This window comes from Polyodon spathula, chromosome 6 (assembly GCF_017654505.1).
Source record: "Polyodon spathula isolate WHYD16114869_AA chromosome 6, ASM1765450v1, whole genome shotgun sequence".
NCBI lineage: Eukaryota > Metazoa > Chordata > Actinopteri > Acipenseriformes > Polyodontidae > Polyodon > Polyodon spathula.
The window spans coordinates 73,848,413-73,875,931 of record NC_054539.1 but is presented as its reverse complement, the minus strand read 5'-3'; the positions used below and the strand labels follow the sequence as shown (position 1 = coordinate 73,875,931).

The following is a 27,519-nucleotide window of genomic DNA, read 5'->3' as shown; positions in this document are numbered from 1 at the left end:
CTGGGGTGCTGTGCAGTGATAGTGGTGCTCTGGGGTTTGTGCTGTGCAGTGATAGTGGTGCTCTGGGGTTTGTGCTGTGCAGTGATAGTGGTGCTCTGGGGTGTGCTGTGCAGTGATAGTGGTGCTCTGGGGTTTGTGCAGTGATAGTGGTGCTCTGGGGTTGTGTGCAGTGATAGTGGTGCTCTGGGGTTTGGTGCTGGGGTTTGTGCAGTGATAGTGGTGCTCTGGGGTTTGTGCTGTGCAGTGATAGTGGTGCTCTGGGGTTTGTGCAGTGATAGTGTGCTCTGGGGTGTGCTGTGCAGTGATAGTGGTGCTCTGGGGTTTGTGCAGTGATAGTGGTGCTCTGGGGTTTGTGCTGTGCAGTGATAGTGGTGCTCTGGGGTTTTGTGCAGTGATAGTGGTGCTCTGGGGTTGTGTGCAGTGATAGTGGTGCTCTGGGGTTTGTGCAGTGATAGTGGTGCTCTGGGGTTTGTGCTGTGCAGTGATAGTGGTGCTCTGGGGTTTGTGCAGTGATAGTGGTGCTCTGGGGTTTGTGCTGTGCAGTGATAGTGGTGCTCTGGGGTTTGTGCAGTGATAGTGGTGCTCTGGGGTTTGTGTGCAGTGATAGTGGTGCTCTGGGGTTTGTGCAGTGATAGTGGTGCTCTGGGGTGCTGTGCAGTGATAGTGGTGCTCTGGGGTTTGTGCAGTGATAGTGGTGCTCTGGGGTTTGTGCTGGGCAGTGATAGTGGTGCTCTGGGGTTTGTGCAGTGATAGTGGTGCTCTGGGGTTTGTGCTGTGATAGTGGTGCTCTGGGGTTTGTGCAGTGATAGTGGTGCTCTGGGGTTTGTGCTGTGCAGTGATAGTGGTGCTCTGGGGTTTGTGGTGATAGTGGTGCTCTGTGCAGTGATAGTGGTGCTCTGGGGTTTGTGCAGTGATAGTGGTGCTCTGGGGTTTGTGCTGTGCAGTGATAGTGGTGCTCTGGGGTTTGTGCTGTGCAGTGATAGTGGTGCTCTGGGGTTTGTGCTGTGCAGTGATAGTGGTGCTCTGGGGTCTGTGCAGTGATAGTGGTGCTCTGGGGTTTGTGCTGTGCAGTGATAGTGGTGCTCTGGGGTTTGTGCAGTGATAGTGGTGCTCTGGGGTTTGTGCTGTGCTGTGATAGTGGTGCTCTGGGGTTTGTGCAGTGATAGTGGTGCTCTGGGGTTTGTGCTGTGCAGTGATAGTGGTGCTCTGGGGTTTGTGCTGTGCAGTGATAGTGGTGCTCTGGGGTTTGTGCAGTGATAGTGGTGCTCTGGGGTTTGTGCTGGGCAGTGATAGTGGTGCTCTGGGGTTTGTGCAGTGATAGTGGTGTTCTGCGGTTTTTGCTGTGCTGTGATAATGGTGCTCTGAGGTGTGTGCTGGCTCCGTGGCAGTAGCTCCCTGGCTCCTAATTTTCTACAAAACAAAACAGTTTAGCAGTCTCGAAACTATATGCTTTCTCCACAACTCTTACCCCATCCCGAATGTATTTACTGGCCCAAAATTAATGAGGCCACAGTGTAACCTGCTACATTTAAATGCTTAAATGCGCTGCACCAGTGCTCAAAATGGTCTACCAGTAGCACAGATTAACAGACTACTCTGAAAAATAGTGCCTCTCCTCTAAATGGGCTACCTCAATTGAGCAATAGGTAGATCATCTGGAGAGGCAGAAGAGACCTGTGTTGACTAAGTGTCTTGACTTTATATTATATTATTATTAGATGACAGGTAAAACCAAAATATACATAATGAAAAGGATAACTTCATTGAACCAAGTTTATTAAACTACTAAAACAAACAATTGTACATAAAGAAATAGCTGGTATCAAGCTATAAATTCATCCTCAGGGAGATGAGAAAGGGTAATGCTGACCCTAAATACTCTCCCTTCTTCACATTACTCTCCCTGTTCAGGCAGGTTAGGAGCGTGCACTCTCCATCGTAAGAAATACGTTGAGACTGCTGCCATATTGCTCTTTCCGATCAGCTGCTTTCTAACTTTCTTTGTGCTCATATAAGACCAATTTGGAATCAAACTTGTTTGTGTTCCATTTTAGAGCCAACGCAGCTGTTCTGTAGCTTCATAAATCTCATTATAATATCACAGACTTCATTTACAAATAGCTCCACCTACAATTTGTCCATGCATATAATTAAGGCTTGACACACCTTAAAGTGCATGGCTAATGAGCTGCAGAGCGCATTTTAGCAGTGCTAATACAGCCTTAACTTGCCAAACATGTCATGATACATACGGGGCAATTTTAAGGCCGGCGTAAACTCAGCGCTGTGGCCTTAATGCTGTTGCAAACACTTGTCACATGACCCGCAACGTTTTGTATGTTGTCAAAAAGTGTAGGTAGGTTTAAAGTTAGGTTTGTCATGAGTGGAGGACAACTTATTTACTCATTTTAAGCACTCATATTGCAACTAGGAACTGAATCTCATAGGTACAGCTCAGCAAAAGTTAAATAGGGAACAAAAACCACATAAGGAGGCAGTGTGGTCCAGTGGTTAAAGTCCAGGGCTTGTAACCAGAAAGTTCAAATCCCAGCTCTGCCACTGACTGACTCAATATGCAGATGAGATAGTAAATCAATGTCCTATTGTAAGTGACTGCATATAATGCACAGTTCCCAGCATTTCTCTTAAAGCGCTTTCTGATGGTGGTCCACTATGAAAGGTGCTATACAAAAATAGATATTATTATATGCAAGAAGCCAAGTTGAACAGACTGCTCAGCTTGGTTTGTTTTGGACAAGGTGAAGATGGAAATATTGCAGAACTGCAGGATCCTTCTTGGCACAACAAAGTTGAAAGATAAAACAGTGAAGCTGGAAAAAATGTACAGTAGAAAGGTTCCCTGTTTACATTCCTTATTGAGTTTATAAACACTCATCTGCTTTAGCTGTTTTGCACCCTTCAAATAGCAGATACAGACAAAAGAACTGCAAGTTTAGTAATGGTTTATTTAGATTTCCAGAAAGCTTTTGACAAAGTCCCACACAAAAGAACATAAGAACATAAAAAAGTTTACAAACGAGAGGAGGCCATTCGGCCCATCTTGCTCGTTTGGTTGTTAGTAGCTTATTGATCCCAGAATCTCATCAAGCAGCTTCTTGAAGGATCCCAGGGTGTCAGCTTCAACAACATTACTGGGGAGTTGATTCCAGACCCTCACAATTCTCTGTGTAAAAAAGTGTCTCCTATTTTCTGTTCTGAATGCCCCTTTGTCTAATCTCCATTTGTGACCCCTGGTCCTTGTTTCTTTTTTCAGGCTGAAAACGTCCCTTGGGTCGACACTGTCAATACCTTTTAGAATTTTGAATACTTGAATTAGGTTGCCACGTAGTCTTCTTTGTTCAAGACTGAACAGATTCAATTCTTTTAGCCTGTCTGCATATGACATGCCTTTTAAGCCCGGAATAATTCTGGTCGCTCTTCTTTGCACTCTTTCTAGAGCAGCAATATCTTTTTTATAGCGAGGTGACCAGAACTGAACACAATATTCAAGATGAGGTCTTACTAGTGCATTGTACAGTTTTAACATTACTTCCCTTGATTTAAATTCAACACTTTTCACAATGCATCCGAGCATCTTGTTAGCCTTTTTTATATCTTCCCCACATTGTCTAGATGAAGACATTTCTGAGTCAACAAAAACTCCTAGGTCTTTTTCATAGATTCCTTCTCCAATTTCAGTATCTCCCATATGATATTTATAATGTACATTTTTATTTCCTGCGTGCAGTACCTTACACTTTTCTCTATTAAATGTCATTTGCCATGTGTCTGCCCAGTTCTGAATCTTGTCTAGATCATTTTGAATGACCTTTGCTGCTGCAACAGTGTTTGCCACTCCTCCTACTTTTGTGTCGTCTGCAAATTTAATAAGTTTGCTTACTATACCAGAATCTAAATCATTAATGTAGATTAGGAATAGCAGAGGACCTAATACTGATCCCTGTGGTACACCACTGGTTACCACACTCCATTCTGAGGTTTCTCCTCTAATCAGTACTTTCTGTTTTCTACATGTTAACCACTCCCTAATCCATGTACATGTGTTTCCTTGAATCCCTACTGCGTTCAGTTTGAGAATTAATCTTTTGTGCGGGACTTTGTCAAAAGCTTTCTGGAAATCTAAATAAACCATGTCATATGCTTTGCAATTATCCATTATCAATGTTGCATCCTCAAAAAAATCAAGCAAGTTAGTTAGACACGATCTCCCTTTCCTAAAACCATGTTGACTGTCTCCCAGGACCCTGTTACCATATAGGTAATTTTCCATTTTGGATCTTATTATAGTTTCCATAAGTTTGCATATAATAGAAGTCAGGCTTACTGGTCTGTAGTTACCTGGTTCAGTTTTGTTTCCCTTTTTGTGGATCGGTATTACGTTTGCAATTTTCCAGTCTGTCAGTACCACCCCTGTGTCAAGAGACTGCTGCATGATCTTGGTTAGCGGTTTGTAATTACTTCTTTCATTTCTTTGAGTACTACTGGGAGGATCTCATCCGGCCCAGGGGATTTGTTTATTTTAAGAGCTCCTAGTCCCTTTAACACTTCTGCCTCAGTTATGCTAAAGTTATTTAAAACTGGATAGGAACTGAATGACATGTGGGGCATGTTGTCAGTATCTTCCTTTGTAAAAACTTGTGAAAAGTAATCATTTAATATATTTGCTATTTTTTTTTCTTCATCTACGATTTTGCCATTTGTATCGCTTAAACATTTAATCTCCTCTTTGAATGCTCTCTTGCTGTTTTAATATTGGAAAAACATTTTGGAATTGGTTTTAGCTCCCTTAGAAATGTTCATTTTTATTTATCTCTTGGCCTTTCTAACTTCCTTTTTGACTTGCGTTTGCAGTTCCGTGTACTCTTTCTGTGTACTTTCTTTTTGGTCCTTTTCTAATGCTCTGTAAAGTGCCTTTTTTCGCTGAGTATTTTTATTAATTGATCTATTAAACCATTTTGGCAATTTAGTTTTTTGTTGATTTCTCCGCCCTTCTTTTCTAGTTTAAATGCTTCTGAACCTGCTCGAGGATTTTTTCTTCAAGTAGACTGGTTCCCTTGTTATTTAAGTGCAGTCCATCCCGTCTATACAGATAGACCTCGTTGTAGAATGTGGTCCAATGATCAAGATAGGTGAAGCCTTCCCGTGTGCACCACGTCTTCAGCCATGCGTTTTGATTAATTATTTCCAGCTGTCCATATGGTCCTTTGCAAGGTGCCGGTAGTATACCAGAAAATACCACAGTTTTGGTTTTCTCTTTTAATTTCCTTCCTAGCTCTCTGAATTTGTTTTGCAGGGATTTTGGTCTGTCTCTTCCAATGTTGTTTGTACCGATGTGGATGACTACTACCGGGTCGTCTCCTGTTCGTTCTAGGAGCCTGTCCACGTTCTCAGTGATGTGCTTGACCAAGGCTCCCGGAAGGCAGCACACAGTTGTAGTAAGGGGGTCCAAACTGCGAATTGAACTTGCTGCGTTTCTCAATATGGAGTCCCCAACAATCATGACCTCCCTTCTTTTTGCTGTCTGGTCACCACTCTCAATAGGGTCCTGGATGTTGTTCCTTTCATTCTCTTGTTGTTGGTTCTGCTCATCAAAATTCTGAAGTGGCTCAGATCTGTTGGTTGTTTTGATTTCTGGTGGTTGTGTTTGACGAAGTTTCTTTTTTTCCCTGCTTCTGCCTACCTGAACCCAGCTGTTCTGACCTTCTATCTCCCTAGTGGCTTTCAGTCTGTTAGGGGTGATGCAGACTTCCATGAATTGTGGGTGTGCCAGTTCCTCAAGATCCTGTTGCTGTCTCACTTCTTCCAGCTCCATTTCTAGTGTACTTACTAGTTTATGCAAGCCCTGGATCGCGCGGCACTTTACGCACACTTGGTTTAGCTCCGCTGGGTTTTCTCGGATTTCCCACATCAAGCAGGTGTCACAGATTACTGGCTTGAAGACCATGTTGAGGGTTTTTTTTATTTTTTTTTAAGTTTAGTTTCTTCTGCATCCGTCAACCTGCTTTCAAACTGCTTCTAAACTGCTCTGTACTTTTCCACAAACTGAACGCAGTAGGGATTCAAGGAAACACATGTACATGGATTAGGGAGTGGTTAACATGTGGAAAACAGAAAGTACTGATTAGAGGAGAAACCTCAGAATGAAGTGTGGTAACCAATGGTGTACCACAGGGATCGGTATTAGGTCCTCTGCTATTCCTAATCTACATTAATGATTTAGATTCTGGTATAGTAAGCAAACTTGTTAAATTTGCAAGCGACACAAAAATAGGAGGAGTGGCAAACACTGTTGTAGCAGCAAAGGTCATTCAAAATGATTTAGACAAGATTCAGAACTGGGCAGACACATGGCAAATGACATTTAATAGAGAAAAGTGTAAGGTACTGCACGCAGGAAATAAAAATGTACATTATAAATATCATATGGGAGATACTGAAATTGGAGAAGGAATCTATGAAAAAGACCTAGGAGTTTTTGTTGACTCAGAAATGTCTTCATCTAGACAATGTGGGGAAGCTATAAAAAAGGCTAACAAGATGCTCAGATACATTGTGAAAAGTGTTGAATTTAAATCAAGGGAATTAATGTTAAAACTGTACAATGCACTAGTAAGACCTCATCTTGAATATTGTGTTCAGTTCTGGTCACTTTTCTATAAAAAAGGATATTGCTGCTCTAGAAAGAGTGCAAAGAAGAGCGACCAGAATTATTCCAGGCTTAAAAGGTATATCATATGCAGACAGGCTAAAATAATTGAATCTGTTCAGTCTTGAACAAAGAAGACTACGCGGCGACCTAATTCAAGTATTCAGAATTCTAAAAGGTATTGACAATGTCGACCCAAGGGACTTTTTCGACCTGAAAAAAGAAACAAGGACCAGGGGTCACAAATGGAGATTAGACAAAGGGGCATTCAGAACAGAAAATAGGAGGCACTTTTTTACACAGAGAATCGTGAAGGTCTGGAATCAACTCCCCAGTAATGTTGTTGAAGCTGACACCCTGGAATCCTTCAAGAAGCTGCTTGATGAGATTCTGGGATCAATAAGCTACTAACAGCCAAACAAGCAAGATGGGCCGAATGGCCTCTCGTTTGTAAACTTTCTTAAGTTCTTATGTTCTAAGTTTAGCAATGTTATTATTTACACAAAACAAAAAGGTTTAAGCAAAACACTGTAACCACTAACTACACTTTTCTCAATCCTTCAACTATAAGCTATTTACTGGTTCAAGAGAACCACACGGTACACAATTCAACACAGTACCTCATACATTTTCAAGAGAACCACACAGGTTCACAATTTAACACAGTACCTCTTACATTTTCAAGAGAACCACATGGTACACAATTCAACACAGTACCTCTTACATTTTCAAGAGAACCACACAGGTTCACAATTTAACACAGTACCTCTTACATTTTCAAGAGAACCACACGGTACACAATTCAACACAGTACCTCTTACATTTTCAAGAGAACCACATGGTACACAATTCAACACAGTACCTCTTACATTTTCAAGAGAACCACACAGGTTCACAATTTAACACAGTACCTCTTACATTTTCAAGAGAACCACACGGTACACAATTCAACACAGTACCTCTTACATTTTCAAGAGAACCACACAGGTTCACAATTTAACACAGTACCTCTTACATTTTCAAGAGAACCACACAGTACACAATTCAACACAGTACCTCTTACATTTTCAAGAGAACCACACAGGTTCACAATTTAACACAGTACCTCTTACATTTTCAAGAGAACCACACAGGTTCACAATTTAACACAGTACCTCTTACATTTTCAAGAGAACCACACGGTACACAATTCAACACAGTACCTCTTACATTTTCAAGAGAACCACACAGGTTCACAATTTAACACAGTACCTCTTACATTTTCAAGAGAACCACACGGTACACAGTTCAACACAGTACCTCTTACATTTTCAAGAGAACCACACAGGTTCACCCTCTCAGGTCTCTTCACCGGCCTTCACACAGACAGACCAACTATTTCTTTCCTGCTTATAGACCAGATGTCCCTCGTTAAATTAGGGTCAGGTGAAACTCATCCTGGCTCACTCCCATGGCATTCTGGGGGATGTAGTCTTATATCCAACCCCAAGAGTACATTTTTGTTCTCTCTCCTTCCCCAACTCTACTATAATACCTAGATACAAACACTAAGACTTGTCTACTTGTTGTGCATTTCAAGTTTGAGACTACCAAAACATGTTTAATATTGATGAGTGATTATCACTTTTACAGTGATAATCGATTTGATTGTCAGTTCGATATTTGAATATGACTAATATTTTTAGAGGGAAAAAGTCACAAAAAGGTTCCTGATTTTAAATTGTGTTTTTTTTAAAATTTCTAATTAAAAACTACAACAAAACTTCAATAACTTTTTTCAATGCACTTTCAAACCTACAAAGCTCACAGTATGCATTATATTGAAGTCACTACTAAAGCAGCATAGCCAATATATAAACAATACCACTTCACAGAAATCATTTTTAAATAAAGATGAAAAGCACAATCTGACAAAGCACTCTCTTGCTCTCAACTGCCTGAAATCCTCTCAAGCTCTTTTGAATCCTTAACTCTCTATGGTTGATAATGCTGCATAAAAGAAAATATTATTATTATTATTATTATTATTATTATTATTATACATGGCTGGAAGTTTATTAACGCATTAAATATAATTAGGGCTTTGGTTTTGGGGGTTTTATTAATTGTATTTTTCAGTGCTTATTTTTAACTGTTTTTGAGTTATATGTAAATCGTTTTTTTGGGGGGCTTTCATTTTTGATATACTGTATGAAACTAGTGTTTTCGGTTACTTCCCAAATTGCTTGAGTGTTTTTTTTTTCTGTCAGAATATGTATAGTAGTAACTCGACAGTACTTGCACACTTAAATTGTACCTTCTTTCCTTTGCTGTCTTCCACAACGAAAGCCCTATGGTCACGGGAACATTCTTCTGGGGTTTTTGTGTGTAGACATTTTTGTACATTTTGCCACAATTCTGTTTTAAATCCTCCGTATTTTAACTGTAATACAGTTTTAAATCCCGCTAACAAGTCTCCATACTGATTGTAATCTTGTTTTAAATCTTGCAAGCAGAGTCTCCAATAGAAATGTGCTGTCACTCAGTAGTTGGGGCAGGTTTAAAGTATTCAGAACGAATCAATGATAGATGCAAGTCAGGAAGGCGGGACATTGCCCAGCAGCACTGTGAAATGTATTTACTATTATTTTTGTAGTAGGTTTTATTTTTTAATGAGAAAAGGAAAAAGTCAACGTGAATTGATTCATATAATAATCGTTATACTTTTTACATTATCCTGCCATCGGGGGGAGCAGTGGGATCGATAGCTCTTGAAGGAGTATTGCTACAACTGCTAAAATAACATACTTGTCATATATTTTCATTGTTTAACATCCTGACAACTTTTTACACTTAAAACTTTAAAGTTTGTTTCAAAGCTATTTTTCAAATGTCCGCTATAGTGCACTGATAGCGTAAGGATTACTGCCGACATTGTCAAACAGGTAACACAGCAATAATGATCCATGATGTGGTACAGAACAGCAAAACCAAAGCTCTTGTGTTATGGAGTTTTTTTAATCGCTTCCTGCAGTAATTTAGAGCAGATCTCAAACCCCAGTGCACTAGAGCAGACATTTTGAAAAGAGCTTTGAAACAGACAAGTGTCAAAAGTTGTCAGGATGTTAACAATGAAAAGTTGTAGTAGGGGACGTATAGCGCTATATTTTTTTGGGACCCCACTACTTACTCTTTGATGAATATTTCGAGTTGCAGATTGACCAAACTGAAAAAAAATCTCTGGAAAATAAAAACTGTGCCTGAGAAGTAACTATTTATAACTGTACATCGTTATATATAAGTTCTATTTATTGTAAATAGTTCTAATTCTGTTCTAGTAACTTGTATGTGTTATGGATTGCTTTTTAAAAGTAACTTCCCCAACACTTCTGTTGTACTTTGCAGTACCATGCCAGTGTGCTACTGTATCCAGTGTTTCAGATCCATTGTATTGCCATTGCTGACAATGCTCCCAGAAAGATTCTGCTATGGTTTCTTCTGGGTAGTATACTGGTAATATAATAGTAAACTGGATTTTTCCGATCTTGGCTGTGCGGTTAATCCCTTACACCTTCCAGAAGCATGCAGTGTCTGTAACTTTTCAAGCAGCCCAACCCAGCATGAGGTACCAGTCCTAGACAGGCAGTTTGGCTGAGAAAGCCCTTACGTGTGTTTTTCTTACTTTTCTTTCAGGAGATCAAGACATATCTGTTGTCTCAGATTACATTTCTGCAATGAAGAAGGTTTATCCAGCAGTGGAAGGACGGATTCTGTTTTCAGGTTCTGTCCCCACCGGGCTCATCTCCAAAGCACACTTGAAGACGGTGCTGCTATCACTGGCGTTTTTCTTGGCTTTCACAATGTAGAGGAGCAGCTCCCATGCATGCCTTCTGCGCACTCTTAAGCTCCAGTTTATTATAGTTCACTTTTTAGCTACAGTTAAACATTTATGGGGTACTGAGGACTAAACTCTACCCTAGTTTCCTACCTGTTATTGAAAAAAATATATATATATAGATAGATAGAGATAGATAGATATATAGATTACTGCACTTATTCTCTTCATTACATAAAGTCATACATATATGTGCAGGTCCCCAACAGCAGTTCAGATACAGTATAATATATATTTATTCAAAATATATACTGCAAGGGGACCTGTATAGAGGTGTATATTTTACACATTATAAAACAGTAACTGTACTATCTGAAATATTGGATGGATGTAATTATATTAGGTGAGGAGCTCTTCTGGCATTGTGGTCATATCTATAGAAAATGTTTTTTGTGCAGAATAAACTGCAATAATGTAATACAAAAAGACTTTAAGCACAATAGGGCAGCTTTGGTATTGATGTTTTGGGGACACCTTGCAATTAAACATAAAAATAGCATTGTCCCATTCAGAATTTATCATTTTTCCAACAAATATCCCTAAATATTGAAATGCGTAGCTGAAATAAATGCTAAATTGTAGAATATTGGGTCTTTTAAGTCCATCTTTTAAAGACATTCTATTTTCACCATCAGTGAATTATCAAACAAAATAAAAACAGAAATAAATGTAAAAATAACACCACGCGTGAAATGACCCCTTCTTGTACTGGACAGAGTGATCCAATCATCTGTTGTCTTTTTCACTGAGGCATTTTAAAGAAATCCTGCAGCTCTATGCAGTGTGTGTGTTCAATCATTTCCCAGAAGCAAACTGAACCGGCTGCCAGCTTTCTAAATGCAGGTACAGCATTACTCATCGATACTCTCAACTCCTGCAAAGGTATGTGTGAGGACCCACATCACAAGAGAGCAGCTATAAAAAAAGAAATGTAAATACCAGTGTGGGTGTGTGTGCCAACACAATAAACCTGCGTATTTGTGGGATATACTTTTCAGGAAGTTCAGAATGTGCCTTATGCTTTGCTTACTGTACATAATGAACATGTTTATTGTAGCTATTCAGTTTAAAAAAATCTTTGTATGAAAACATGTCCACTTTGTTTAAAAAAGAATTAAATAAAAACATTTAAAACAAATTGTTATTTGTTAGTAATCTCTGCATTGAAAGGATTATAAAAGTAAATTGAGAGGCCTGGGCCAAAGTAGCCTCGATTCTCTTTACTGGTTGACAGGTATTTCCCTTGATTTTCAACTTGAAAGGTCTGAGGACGGGAAGGCAGGACATGTTCAGCTCTCCTCCCTCAAGAAGGAACCGAGGCCAGGCTGGCACTAGGAACAAGGACAAAGTGCTACCCAACACCAGTGCAGAGAGGAGATACCCCTTGACTGAGTCTAGTATTTCTAAAGGGAAACCTCTAGGGATCTCGAGGCTGGGGCTGCCCTTCAGTGAAATGACATTGTAAAAAGAAAAGTTAACAGAGAAGCAGTGCATGAGATGGTGGGGTAGACATCACTGCTATCACAAGAATTGGAAAGTGGGCAAGGGTACTGGGAAGGGCTCCTGCTGCCAGGTTTGGGTAGCAAAGTCATGGTTGACACAGGCCACTATGGCGTCCCCAGCAGAAAGGATGCAGGGAGAAAAGGTCAGGGTCAAGAAGATGCCCAAAATAACTGGTGGACGCTTCCAATCAAAATGGGGAGAGGCATGGGTAAAATAAGTGGACTCTGACCCAACGGAGGGGCAGTGGGAGAGAAAACGTGGAAGCAAGGCCTTCTATCCGAAAAGAAGGACGGGAAATGGTAGGCCAGGGGGAGGGACAGACAGATCCCGAGGTTCCAAAACGCTTTATTACTGAGGGCCCACTTACTGATTTCACAATATACACTGAACAGAAATATAAACACAGCATGTAAAGTGTTGGTCCCATGTTTCATGAGCTGAAATAAAATATCCCAGAAATGTTCCATATGCACAAAAAGCTTATTTCTCTCAAATTTTGTGCACAAATTTGTTTACATCCCTGTTAGTGAGCATTTCTCCTTTGCCAAGATAATCCATCCACCTGACAGGTGTGGCATATCAAGAAGCTGATTAAACAGCATGATCAATACACAGGTGCACCTTGTGTTGGGGACAATAACAGGCCACTCTAAAATGTGCAGTTTTGTCACACAACACAATGCCACAGATGTCTCAATTGTACCGGGCAGATGGCAGACAGCGTGTATGTTATCGCGTGCGGTTATGGTATGGGCAGGCGTAAGCTACGGACAACGAACACAATTGCATTTTATCGATGGCAATTTGAATGCATAGAGATACCGTGACGAGATCCTGAGGCCCATTGTCGTGCCATTCATCCGCCGCCATCACCTCATGTTTCAGCATGATAATGCACGGCCCCATGTCGCAAGGATCTGTACACAATTCCTGGGAGCTGAAAATGTTCCAGTTCTTCCATGGCCTGCATACTCACCAGACATGTCACCCATTGAGCATGTTTGGGATGCTCTGGATCGACGTGTACGACAACGTGTTCCAGTTCCCGCCAATATCCAGCAAGCCATTGAAAAGGAGTGGGACAACATTCCACAGCCCACAATCAACAGCCTGATCAACTCTATCCAAAGTAGATGTGTCACGCTGCATGAGGCAAATGGTGCTCACACCAGATACTGACTAGTATACTACTTTATTTTTAAGGTATCTGTGACCAACAGATGCATATCTATATCCCCAGTCGTGAAATCCATAGCTTAGGGCCTAATGAATTTATTTCAATTGACTGATTTCCTTATATGAACTGTAACTCAGTAAAATCTTTGAAATTGTTGCATGTTGCGTTTATATTTTTGTTCAGTGTAGCTACAGCTGTTCCATGTAAAAACAATAGGCTTTTTTTAGTAGCCCAGTAGACCCACTGGTCTGCATCACGAAATCCACACACAGTTCAGCACAATTAAAAAAGTGAAGAGAGCCATGGAATAAATGAGAAAACTGATCTGGCAGGTCTGTCCTTCCAAGAAAGTATAGGATTTCATGCAGGGCTGTCCTTCCAAGAAAGTATAGGATTTCACGCAGGGCTGTCCTTCTAGGGAAGTATAGGATTTCATGCAGGGCTGTCCTTCTAGGGAAGTATAGGATTTCATGCAGGACTGTCCTTCCAATGAAGTATAGGATTTCATGCAGGACTGTCCTTCTAGGGAAGTATAGGATTTCATGCAGGGCTGTCCTTCTAGGGAAGTATAGGATTTCATGCAGGACTGTCCTTCCAATGAAGTATAGGATTTCATGCAGGGCTGTCCTTCCAAGAAAGTATAGGATTTCATGCAGGACTGTCCTTCTAGGGAAGTATAGGATTTCATGCAGGGCTGTCCTTCTAGGGAAGTATAGGATATCATGCAGGGCTGTCCTTCCAATAAAATATAGGATTTCATGCAGGGCTGTCCTTCCAATGAAATATAGGATTTCATGCAGGGCTGTCCTTCCAATGAAATATAGGATTTCATGCAGAGCTGTCCTTCATGGGAAATATAGGATTTCATGCAGGGCTGTCCTTCACGGGAAATATAGGATTTCATGCAGGACTGTCCTTCCAATGAAGTATAGGATTTCATGCAGGGCTGTCCTTCCAAGAAAGTATAGGATTTCATGCAGGACTGTCCTTCTAGGGAAGTATAGGATTTCATGCAGGGCTGTCCTTTTAGGGAAGTATAGGATATCATGCAGGGCTGTCCTTCCAATGAAGTATAGGATTTCATGCAGGGCTGTCCTTCCAAGAAAGTATAGGATTTCATGCAGGACTGTCCTTCTAGGGAAGTATAGGATTTCATGCAGGGCTGTCCTTTTAGGGAAGTATAGGATATCATGCAGGGCTGTCCTTCCAATAAAATATAGGATTTCATGCAGGGCTGTCCTTCCAATGAAATATAGGATTTCATGCAGGGCTGTCCTTCCAATGAAATATAGGATTTCATGCAGGGTTGTCCTTCACGGGAAATATAGGATTTCATGTAGGGCTGTCCTTCCAGGGAAATATAGGATTCCGTGTAGAGCTGTCCTTCCAATGAAACATAGGATTTCATGCAGGGCTGTCCTTCCAATGAAACATAGGATTTCATGCAGGGCTGTCCTTCCAATGAAATATATGATTTCATGCAGGGCTGTCCTTCCAGGGAAATACAGGATTTCATGCAGGGCTGTCCTTCCAAGGAAGTATAGGATTTTGTGTTGCCGTGGTTTGTTTTTCATTGTCTTATTTAAGCTGCCATATGCTGCTAACGAAGAACGAAACGGCATGTATCAAAACGCTGACATACTGAGAAACTAAAGTCAAGCAAGCACTGCTCGGCAAGCAAGCGAAGTGTTCTCTAAGAGAATACCCCTCGGCAAGCAAGCGAAGTGTTCTCTAAGAGAATACCCCTCGGCAAGCAAGCGAAGTGTTCTCTAAGACGAAGTTAACCACCTGACACAATATGAATCGATACATAAATACATGTGTATTACTTGTCAAGATGCACATGCATCAACATATCAAATGAGCTGAATAAGTAAAAGAAAAGCAATAGGCAAGTGTATGTTAATAAACTATAATAATAAAATAACAGACAAACTAATGTTAATAAACTGTCAAACTAAATTAACACAGCACCTTTACACAAGTTAAAAAAAAAATGCAGCAATATACAAGACATGCACATTATTTACCAGAATAGTGAAGCAACTCACAAGAACGGGATACACCAAAATGCTCAGCAATTTCCAACTTTTTGTAGCAAGAGAAACAGCAGCATGTTTTGCTGTTTTGTTTATTTGCCATTTTGTAGCGATGAGGTGCACATGTGGAAAGATTGAATAAACCAATCAATGTGCCTCAAGACAATCTCGCGATGACAAATAGCTTTTGAAAAGACTGAAAATCCATTTTAATTTAAGATTGACGGTGATCATTTATCTGGTTACAAAACAGTACTGTATCCATTGTGAAAGAATCGCTGTCGATGCGACGAAGGTGTTTTTTTTAAGCAAAGTACCTGTTCCTTCAGCCAGAGAATTTAAAAAAATCTGTTACGCAACAGGGGTGTTCCCTTAGGAGAAGAGTTCTCTTAGGAGGTGTTAGAGCAGGGGTCCCCAACCCTGGTCCTGGATTAGTCCACATTGACATGTGTTCCAGATCTTTAGACACTGAGGACCAGGGGTAGAGACCACTTAGAGAAACAGTAGATTTAGCTTATTTCTTTTTAATCTCAAAACAACCAGAAGAAAAGGAATACCCAGCAGGGTGTGTGTTACTACTAACATCAAAAGTGTTGTTATTATTATTATTATTATTATTATTATTATTATTATTATTATTATTATTATTATTAAATAAATAAAAATACCTTAATAAAATTTGGACCTTTATGTTTTGCTTTTTAATGGTAGCCTTATGAAACACCCTTTGCCACATAACTCATGTTTTTAACTGTCAGTATACCTTTACCAACCTACTGAAAAAACACCAAATCAGGAGTGAATTAACCAGTTTGTAATATTACTACTACCTTTGTCACAATGACCTTTTAGTCATTTTGGGTTAGGAGTAGGGGTAGGTTTCGGGGTAGGGTTAGGGCTAGGGCTAGGGATAGGGATAGGCATAGGGATAGGGGTAGGGTTTTCTGGCACAAACCTTGAATGTCCTTTTTGCTTTTTTGTTTGTCTTCACAAGAGCGAGGTTCACTGTTCTCACAAAACACAGCATCTGAAAATTCACAACAATAAAAAAGTAACACATTTTCATCAGAAGACAGTAGGTAGGATAGTATGGTTAGCACATTTTATCACAAACTAACACTGTGCTATGCATGGGTGAAAGTGTTTTGGCTGGGGGCCCGCCTTTACCGAACCAATGTTCTGCTGCTACTGCAACCAAGTAATTTCTTGCTAGTTCTAAATTATTAATATTTTTTTTTCTTTCAAATGTTGGGATCGGGTCGGGTACATTACTGTATATCTTTAAAAGGGCTGCCAGTGCGCAGACCGCAAAACATTATAACGTATAAGCAAAACATTTTTAATTACCTCACGATTTTACGTACAGCACGTGCTGTCACGGATGAGCTAGTTAGAAGCTCAGTCCTGGGGACTGTTACCAGATTTATAAACAAAGGACTTCCTTTCAGTCTGTCCTGTCTGGTACTGACTACACCTGCTGATACACTGGATATCAAAGAGCATGGAAAGAGGCTGTCCTGTCCTGTACTGACTATACCTGCTGATACACTGGATATCAAAGAGCATGGAAAGAGTCTGCAGTAAAGTGTCTGCAGTAAAATTGAACAAAAGGAGATGAAAACACTTTTTTTTTTTTTCTTTGGTATTGCCTGGATTTCTTAAGGTAGGGCTAATAACATTTACAATCTATAATAGAAAAGTATTATACACACAATTAACCCATTTGTATCAATTACTAGCAATTTGGATTGCAATTTATCAATTCAAGAATCACTATCAAATATACTTACAGGATCGGACAAAAAGTCCAGAGATGAAAGAAAGACTGAAACGGATAGAATTTCTTAATAAGCAATGTAAGAGACCTTAGGGGAAGGAAGAAAATGTGTAAAATATTTTAAAGCTTATTTAAGACCGCATTGCAAATGTTGAACTACAAGAGGTTAAAAAACAAGTCTGAAAAATGCTCCATGTTATCAGTTTGAATTGGCCAAATTATGGGTTCATTTATTCCATTAGCAGGATGACTCCTTTGCAAATGTAACGTGGTAACATCACAGCTTTAAAAACTTAGAATAATGTTTCTGACATGTTACCTTACCTTTTGAGCTTTTTCAGATTGTAAAGGCAGCTGAGTTCGTTTACCATGGGGGTCATGCGTGACAGCATATAAGGGGGGCTGAGAATCCTAATCCATCGCCTGATGCCAGCACAAACCCGGGCCAGCACTTCACTTGTACCACTGCAAACTGTATTGTACCACAATCACTAATTCACAAACTAAACTGACTTGTGTATGTGTTTTGTGTTTAATGTGGGGACACAAGAACGGGACTATTATTTTGGGACCAGCTTGGGGGATTATAAATGTAAGTAATACACGCCACTGTATTACTGACCAGCATTATTATTTACTGTTTGTTTTGCAATCAGGCACTGGACTTAAAAATAAATAAAACAAGCCGTTTCACCTGGATTACAATTGTCTGTCTGTTCTTTAATCACCTGCACCTGGACACTATCAACCACTTTGCCACAATCATGTAATCAAAGAAACTACAAAATGATATCGCAGAAGTCAACTGGAAGCCGTAATAGGAAAATATTTAATGTTAGATTGCCAGTTTTTCATTAAGTATGTGGAAAATTACAAAGCGGTATGTAACTCAATATGTTGAAGTAACATTATTCAACTGGTTTCATTTGATTTTATGAAGCACAATGAGTTAATTCTATAGGGCGATGCAAAACGCCTGGCCAGAGCTGTATATACATTTAGGAAATCTCTTGAAAGCCTCATCATAGTTCACAGCATTGACTTAACAGCCAAAACAAACACTGTTTTTAACAGTACAGCACAGTTAAATCAAATCCCACATACCTATGATGTTTACATTTTATTTTCCCACAGACTGCACAGGTATGCCCAGGGGAAGTAACTCTTGCAGCTCCAGATTTTGCAATACAGAGATTTAGGTGGAAATGGTTATGCATGAAGCTCACTTTCACTTACTGGGCAGGGGCAGGGGGCAGGGGGCAGGGGGCAGGGCAGGTTTGATTGTGAACAGGATATTAGGCAGAAGAGATTCTGGTCCTAATGAGCAGTAACATGTGACAACTCCAACAAGGAATGACCAAACAATCATAAAAAAAATGAAGATACCGGAAAGCAAAATTACGAAATGTAAATTCAAGATTCTATGAGGCAATTTAATAATTCAGTCTTTAAAAAAAAATACAGCACACATGCTCAATGAAAGATGTCCTATTCATCTAATGGGAGAACAAATCTTTATAGAAAATAAAAGACAATGCACATTCAATGAATACTGGCACATACAAATCAATTGGGGGCAATTGGCCATATTTACAAACGGGTGGTATGACAGTTAGTCCTTGGTGAATTGTATCAGACTGTGCAAAATCATATTTTGTACAAGCACAGGACTTGGTAGTGATTGATGAAGGACCACATTGTTTACTCTCCTGGATTGCATGGACCTCTTCCATCTGCTAATCACTTCAACTTTGAGATTCAGGGGAGACTTATGCCTTGCTGCACAAAGCAGAACATGTTTCTGGTTGCTCAGATTGTCAGCCAAGCATCTGTTTTATGTCTTTTACTGGGTTGTATTAAATGTAAATGTAAACTGTTCAGTGTGTACAGCTGTTTTAGGATCTCTGCTCTTGACATTCAAAGACTTCAAGATAAGAAAAGCTTACAGAGGTTCTAGAATTATTTTAAGTGATAGTATTTTGTACAGTATGCACTGTATATATGCTACATTGAACAGATGTTACAATGTGAAATAACATATGTACTTATCTCTACTCCACATAAAAATGTGCAGAATAAATGGGTACAAATATTTTGAATTATCTGTATTTCCTCCAAAAGGAACCATCGGTCAAAATGAGTAGCTCATACACAATAGTTTACATTTAGACTGTGCGTTAAGATAAATGCAGTGGTACCTCTGTTGCACTTTTTTTGCAATATGCTACCTTAGAGTTTGATTAAAAAATTGCACATGGCAAGGAAAGGAAATTAACCATTAATAGCAGTTAACAGTTTGGCAGCAAAAAGTTCAGATACATTAAAATGGAATTTGCATAGTAGTTAAACAGTTATATAAAATACTTGGGAAAACTACCAAATATAATATATGAACCTGAATCCAATATTAAGAAATGTATTTGCAGTGAACATTTTTATTTTAGCACAATATCCCATGGTAGAATGCCCACTGGGAATAAAGGAACTAGCTTCCATCCGTAGGTTAGTTTACCTGTTTAAAAGAACAGTGGATAACAGAAGAAACAGAACACAGGATACTGGCAGACACTTTCTCTGAAGAGATCCACTTTGAGCCTCTGTTTCAGGTTCTCCAGTAATGCTCTGAAACATGACATCTTCAGCACTGTGTTAAAAACAAAGACAGACAAGGACATGTACATTAATGAAGATCTAGCATGTCAGAAAACCTCAAAGAATAATCTCATTGTGCTTGAAGGGAAAATTCATCAGTGGCTCAGTTTACCTTCTAATGTGTTTTCTTAGCAAACCTGCACAAGGCAGTATTTAGAGGATACATTGCAGGTCTAATCCTCAGGGATGGAAATAAAGACTCCTATTGCATAGCAGTTCCATCCATTACAGGTTTTAATATGTGCTTGATTAGCCACAAAGTACAGGTAGCCTGGTGCATCTTATTAAAAACGAATAGTAAAATCAAGAATGGAACTAACTGCTATGCAATGGGAGTCTTATTTCCATCCCTTAATCCTCTGTTTTCTATTTACTCTGCAACTAGGTGTCATAGTTACACAGAGACAACATTGTCCACATTCAGCAATCCTTCAAGTTAAATGGTTGTGTTTTCAAAAACGGACTTACAAATGCATTTTTTATAAGCTTCGATCGAGTTTGCAGCAACACCTCAGAACATTTGAAGTCAGCCTTAGCATAATTCAAGATGCCCGCCTGTTGTGCATATATTCACAATTTATTCGAACACACTCTACAATTGTAGTTTCACACATATAAAAAAAATACATAATTTAAAATGTATTTTAAAAATAACATTTATCCAAACATGTTCTCAGGAATGTGATTCAGACCCCATTTTAGACAGTCGCGCCAGCGAAGGTCATTTATTTCGGTTCTGAGCAGATTAGTGAGATTTCACGATATGAATTTTTTTTTTTTCTTCGTACGGCATTGTTTATGTGGCAATGTTTAAATATGGATAGAGAGACTAGAATCCCCGACTATAAATTATTTTATTACGCGATGCACCTTTTCTGCTGCAGCTTGTTCGCCAAGTCAAATGCAGGAGAGGCAGGGGATGGCGCTGCATGCGTTTCATAAAGCATTTCGATGGCGCTCACTCTTTTGCGATCTTCGATGAGATAAGGTAAATACCGATTAGGTAAATACACAGTGGCAGGGTTGCAAAGAATTTTAATTGACAGGTTTTCTGGAAGTTTTATCACTGCTGGGGAGGAGCAAAAAAGAACATTAGCCAAAATAAGAAAGAAATTGATAGAGCTAGCAAACAGAACGAAATTAAAAGAAGGGAGACGTAAAGGCTTTAAAGTTAATTGAGACAAACCAAACTACTTCACTAGACAAGAGATCTGGAGCTGTGAAAAGTGACAGGCTGGACTTTGAAGTTCTATACATACAAGGAGAGTTCTTCACCTGTGTTGAAAAAAAAAAACTGGGATTTTCAGAGAAAAAACTCGCCCGATTGTATCATCACAGAATAAGTCTCACGCAGCTCAATACAACACACTTCTCTCTCTCCTCGCGTCTCGCGGGCGCGGATCCTACCGGCGCGCGATGCTGTCGTGCGCTGTGATGCGGGTGATGCGCTCTGCTCCGCCGGGCGCATCGTCGATGCGCCGCGCTCGCGCTGCTTGCGCGCCTTTCCTGCGTTACTCAGCGTCTCTTGTCGCGCTCGCGCGTGGCGGCGCTTGCTCTCGCGTTGCCTCGCGCTCGGTCTAGGGGCGGCGGAACGCTTGCGAAGTCGCGAGGCTGAGCTCTCTCGCGCGCGTCGCGACAGCGTTGCGGCTCGGTCTCGCGCGCGGTCGCGCTTCGACGCGCGCCGGGCGCCCGGGTGCGCGCGGGCGCGTCGCGCTGGGCGGGCGCGCTCGCCCTCGCTCGCGCGGCTCGCGCGCTCGCTCAGCTAGATCTGGCGCGCGCTGTCGCGCCGATGGCGCCGCGTAGCGCGCGGGGCTGCGCGAGCGGATGCGCTCTCGCGCCTACTCGTGGCGCTCTTGCGCCGGTGCTACCTCTCGCTGCTCGCGTCTCGATCTCACGTGCTCTATTCTTGCGCTTCGGCGCTGAGCGCGCGCGCCTCGTCCTACGCGCTTTTGGTGCGTTGCGCGGCTCGCGCGTCGCTTGCGACTCTCTCGATCCGCGCGCGCGCGTCGCGCTCGGCTCTCTCGCGCGCTCGCGCGCGCCACTGCTTTCGTTCGTGTCGCTCTCTCCGTTCCTCTCGCGCTCGGCGCTGGCGCTCCTTTCGCTCGCTTTCTGACGCGGGCGCGGGCGCGTCTGCTCTCGCGTGGCGTCCTCTCTGCTCGCTTCACTCTCTCCCTCTCTCCCTCTCTCTCTCTCCTCTCCTCTCCCTCTCTCCTCTCCCTCTCTCTCTCTCCTGCGCCTCTCTCTCTCTCTCTCTCTCCTCTCTCTCCCCTCTCTCCCTCTCTCTCCCTCTCCTCTCTCCCTCTCAGGTGAGAGAGAAGAGAGAGCTTCCTCTCGTGTGTGCGTCCTTCTTCTTTTTATACGGTACTCTGCTTGAGTCGTTCTCTCTCTCTCATCTGTCTATCTGTCTTTGGCCTCCATTCATCATTTCAGTAATTGCGCTCTCTCATCCTCCTACTCCCGGATAGGGGCGCGGGGTCCTCTTAGCCTCTCGCTTTACTCGTGCTCTTTTCACCTCTCTTTTCCGCGTTCTCCTTTCTCTCTCTCTATTCTCTCTCTCCTCGTCTCATCTTCCGCTTTCTCTTTCTCATCGATCTCCTCCGCTCTCTACTCTTCTTCGTTCTCTTTTCTGCTCTTATCTTATCTGCTCTAGCTTTCTCTTCTCACGCTCGGCTTGAGCCATCCTTTACTCTCTCTCTGCTTTTATCTGTCTACATCGCTGTAGAGTGCTTTCCCTGAAGATCTGCATCCTCTAGGCGCTGTCTCTATCTAGCTCGCTACTAGTACCGTAGCGCGATCTCAGCTTGTAGCAGTTCGATGTCGACTCTGGCGCTAGATTATCATACTAAGGGATGAGAGAGAGCAGAGCGCTCTAGGGGAGCGAGGTTCAGATACGTTAGCGATAGATACTATGAGTACGATATTGACTATTGATGAGGGAGAGAGTTAGAGGAGCTCTATACTCAGATAGGGCGCGAGCTAGAGAGAGATAGAGTGATGGATATATATGTACGTTACTGTGATATACGGCCTCGATACGATCGGGGGGGGGGGGGATGTATTATCTGTCTGAAGCATTGATGCATGACGAGAGAGAAAGAGGAGAGAGAGGAGCGAGAAGAGAGGGGGAATGGGGAGAGAGAGGGCGGTGAGAGAGGTTAGCATAGGTATCTCTCTCCTCACTCTCTCTCTCTCTCTCTCTCTCTCCTCTCTCTCTCTCTCTCTCTCTCTCTCTCTCTCTACCTCTCCCTCTCCCTCTCTCTCGCTCTCCCTCTCTCGCCCTCCTCTCCCTCTCTCTCTCCCTCTCTCTCTCTCTCTCTCTTTCCTCTCTCCTCTCTCCCCTCTCCTCTTGCCTCTCCCTCTCTCTCGCTCTCTCTCTCTCTCTCTCTCCCTCCCTCTCCTCTCTCTCTCTCTCGCTCTCCTCTCTCCTCCTCTCTCTCTCGCACTCTCTCTCTCTCTCTCCTCTACTCTCTCCCTCTCTCTCACTCTCCCTCTCTCTCTCTCTCTCTCGGCTCTCCTCTCCCCTCTCTCTCTCTCATCTCTCTCCCTCTCTCTCTCCTCTCTCTCTCTCTCTCCCTCTCTCTCTCCCTCTCTCTCTCATGTCGTCTAAAGGTGTCAGACGTTGTCGACGTCTAGTCTAGCGTCTCGCCTAGGCGACGCACTGCAGTGCAGTTGAAGTGGGCGTCGAGCACAGTTGCAGTCAGAATCGCAGAGATGCGCTGCGTGACGTCACTCAACTTCACCCGCAGTAATCTGTGCAGATCCTGCGCAGCCCAGCGCACTTGTGAAAAGTTGCTGCGGAGCTGGTTGCGGCTGTGAACCAAAGAGATCACGAATGACCTGCTAATCGTAATGCAAATAACTACAGCTGCTGCCCCTTGTTAGCGGAAGCTAACACCATCAGTTATTTAAGCAAACACAAAGTGCTATGTCACTGGTAAGCGATGTATAATTTTTCAAACGTTTTTGTTACTTAAAAAAAAAAAAAGTGACCGGAGGTGCTGACTTCCTCAGTTGTCCAGGGAGGTACAGATCGGCTCTTTTGTACACCGGTATCGGCGCTGTTCTTTAGTGTGAGAGGTCCCGGGTTCTCGCCTGCTCTCCGCCTGTGTGTGGATTGCCTCGCCCTGCCTGCGGGAACAGAGATCGCTACAGTAGTGCAGCAATCAGGAAACTAAATGACGAGATACGGGCTGTTTATTCAGTTCTGTTAAATAAAGTTATATTACAGGAAGAACAAGGTTTTATGTACACGAAACAATTATTTATAAAATCTTCCACTGCGTTGTTTCCATTGCACATTACTAGGTGTAAAGGTATACGCATTTCAAAGGTGCTACTTATTCAACTGTAGTAGAAAACATGTGCTCAGGGCAGGAGAATATATTACACACCCAACCCATAATGACATACCTTGTATGGGGTATATTTTTCATGCAATTGGTAGGTGTTATTTATTTTGAATTATTATTGGGTGATTTAGAGCCATGGGAGGGATGTGTGTTACTAAAATAATAATTCAAATAGCTGTTAATCCCGTTCTTTAGGTTCAGAATTCCACGTTATTCCCAGGTGTTATATTTGATATAATTTTATTGTAGTTGACATCCTACATACTCTAGCTTCCAGTTACACAGGAAACATGAACTCAAGGCCTTTAATGTGGTTTTTTGTTGTTGCTTTTTGGTTTGGAAGAATAACAAATATTTTCCTGAATTCAAATTATCAAAACTTACTTTATTTAAAAAAAGAATAAAAAAGACAAACTATTTTTGTCACCGTTGTAAACAACTGATAGGGTGTTTTTTATTCGTCTAGTCCAGTTGCTTCTTGAAATGATGGTTGTTTTATTCAGACCCTCTTCCTACAACTGGATCATTTTCAGCAAAACAGATTTCCCCTCTTCAGAACTGAATGGCTGAATATTCTTCAGGAAGCTTCCAACGTGGCCAGTCACTTTCATCAGTTTTGAAAGAGCTGGTGTGCCAATTGGACCATAGCCTGTGGAAACCTGCCCTGCAGCTACTTGAATGCCTTGTGGAACTGATGCAGCTCCTCACCCTCTCTCAACCCTTTCTGGCTGGCAGTCGAACTTCTTCACGAGTACGACTGAGCTGGTTAAGTGCAAGTAATCTTAAAAGTTCAGATAAAGTAAGCCAATGTTGCAGGCTTCGTTCCTCTGTGAATAATAACTTAATACTGTTGTATACATGTGTTTATTACCTGCTGTGGACATCTGAGTGACACCATTAAGTAACTTAACTCTTTCAACGTGTATGTTTCGGTTCGATTACACCGTGTAACAATTTTTACGATTAACAAGATTTACGATTACTGTATTTACAGTATAATCGTAAATCTCGAAAAACTACTATTTACAGTATAATCATAAATCTCGAAAAACTACTCACTTCTAAATCTTTTGTAGTCATTTTTGTATTAGTTTAGTATAAATACATGTTAATTTGGATTCATATGTTGTTTTTTTCTGACTATGTGAACGAAAAGATTTGCCCGTTTTCCCATTTGAAATAGTGATATTTTGAAATATCACTGTCCTGGTCACAAAAGCAAAGTTTGTGGGGAATAATAGCCGTTTTCTATACTTTTGAGGCATAAGCAATTAGGAAATAACACTTAAAACCCAGGGACAAAAATTGTGTTAGTGTTATTTATGTACTGCACTAAAAATAGTAATTTAAAGCTAAAAAGCATAAGCACCACCCTAAGATGCTACCAAGTTATTTTAACCCTCTCCTGGTGTACAACCAACTTGACCTGGATTTGTTAATGAGATTGTAGAAGATGCAACAAGCAAGTCACAATTACATGAGCTATATGAATGGGAATACCACTTATGACAACAGATTATTTTCAAAGGTGAAAGCTCAAAGTTTCTGGAAACAGGCAAGCTCCACCCCACACATAACTGTGTCCCTAGCTGAAGTCAGGGTGTCAACATTTGTATATCCATACTTTTAATTGTGTGTTGCCAAAGAGGGCACACCATCATTAACAGATTATTCCCACACATTTCTGGCAAAAAGCAGTTTCCTACATCAAGGCACTGAAATGGTAAGATATCCAAATAAAAGAGATACATTGAAGGAAGTTCTTTTTTACTGTTTAGTCATTAAGTAAACAGTTTTTTCCTTTGTAAAATTGTATTTTAATAGTACTTTCAGGCCACCATGCATTTGACCTTTGTACCCACCTCAGCACGGTAACCAATAATATCTTATTGTGCTGAAGATACTGTTTTTTCTTTTAACACAAAACAGTAAAAGCTGCTTTTGCATACTGTGTCAATTCACGCTAAAAGGGAGCAATTATGTATAAGGAAGCAACACTATGTAATTTAGTTATAATTAAAATATTTAACCCCAAATATATTTTGCACAAACCAGTGCTCGGTTCCTAATCAATAGGTTAGGTTAATGTCGTAGATGGTTCGATTCACTCAATTTGCTTCCTTAGCACGATTACGAAAATACAATTTGGGATACAGCCTCCAGCAATCCTCACTGCAGTAAGAAAACCATTTTACCCACAATTATATAGGAGAACAAAAGATTAACAGTCAGTGGTGTGCATGATTTTTTTTCAACACTTTTTTTTTTTCAAACACACATATAAAAATCAAAAACTTTATTACAAAAATAAGTTACACTCACCTCCATCTTACAGTATAAAACAATTTATTTGCAGGAATGCAAAAATGGTTGTTGGCCACCAACAATCTTTTAAAACTGGTAACAGTTGTACTGATACAGATGTATTGTAGAGGGAGAAAAACGTGTACAAAACCAAAGGAACAATTCAGTCTCCTCGTTGTTATACGTAGAACAATCAAATCTGCAGTATCCCTTTAACCTGGGTGACTATCTGCCTTTACAGATGTATAAATTCACACCTGTTTTCAACACTATGGTGTGAATTCAATTTGCTGAGCAATAAGATTTGTTAAGTTCAACAATCTGACATACAAAAAGCTGTTTGTATCAGAAGGAACACCATTTCCTGAGATGTTGCGCATGATTAGTTGAATACTCAAATCTTATGAACTTAGAAAAAACATAATTGTGTGTACTTAAGCAACCCTCATCTTTCAAAAAGAAAAAAGATATTTCATCTTCCACTGAAAAAGGGACACCGCAGAGCTTTTCAAAAGCAGTATTTGATATATTTCATTTCTGATGTTTGAGCTTTAACAAAAGTAACATCTTCCTAAACTATCATACAACCAATAACTACATTATCTGAAAAAGCACTGCAGCTATTTCAGTTAATAGGACAAAAGCAAGGCCTGTTCATACTCATTATATGAGTTATTTATTTTACATGCCCAGTTTGACTGTTCGCAATGTGTCAGAGCAACAATGCATTTAATAAAAAAACATTACATTAAGTTCATCTGCTCTGCTGTTGCTCTTGTGCATATTTTATTTGGAACAAGCCTTCCTTTTGTCTAATAAGTTTCCATATTTACAGTAGACAGGGTAGTTTAATCCTCTGTACTGAGGTAGTTAACCAACCCATTAAAAACAGGTTCTAAAAAGAACCAATTTTCCTGGAATGCCTGACTGACCAGACCAGGTGGTTACAGCTAAACCTGCTATCCAACAGAATTCCGGTAACATGGATATTCCAACATAAAAGCCTCAGTTATTACAATTACAACATTATAGACAGCATCAAGCTCCTTTGAGCCACTTCAAACCAAAACAAAATGTACAAGTGCAAAATACAGCTGACGTTTCAGGAAGATATTCTCCTTTACAAAGGCTGACAAACTTTATTAGTCCTTACTAAACTCGTTAAATGCAATGCTTT

The 27,519-nt window shown here is 40.8% G+C and overlaps 2 protein-coding genes across 7 annotated transcripts in view; one reads left to right on the top strand and one right to left on the bottom strand.

Moving 5' to 3' along the window:
• Positions 1-11,155, top strand: part of LOC121317614 (snake venom 5'-nucleotidase-like) — a 41,520-nt gene extending 30,365 nt beyond the window's left edge. Inside the window, exon 9 of the mRNA XM_041253733.1 lies at positions 10,340-11,155. Coding sequence (XP_041109667.1) covers positions 10,340-10,512 — 173 coding nt within the window. The 3' untranslated portion in view covers positions 10,513-11,155. The remainder of the gene's footprint in view (positions 1-10,339) is intronic.
• Positions 11,156-26,319: 15,164 nt separating this feature from the next.
• The window catches only part of LOC121317612 (heterogeneous nuclear ribonucleoprotein Q), a 20,834-nt gene continuing 19,634 nt past the window's right edge, over positions 26,320-27,519 (bottom strand). For all 6 annotated transcript variants that reach the window (XM_041253726.1, XM_041253727.1, XM_041253729.1 and 3 more), the window contains exon 12: positions 26,320-27,519. This exon is cut by the window's right edge. The gene's annotated coding sequence lies outside the window, so the exon portion shown is untranslated.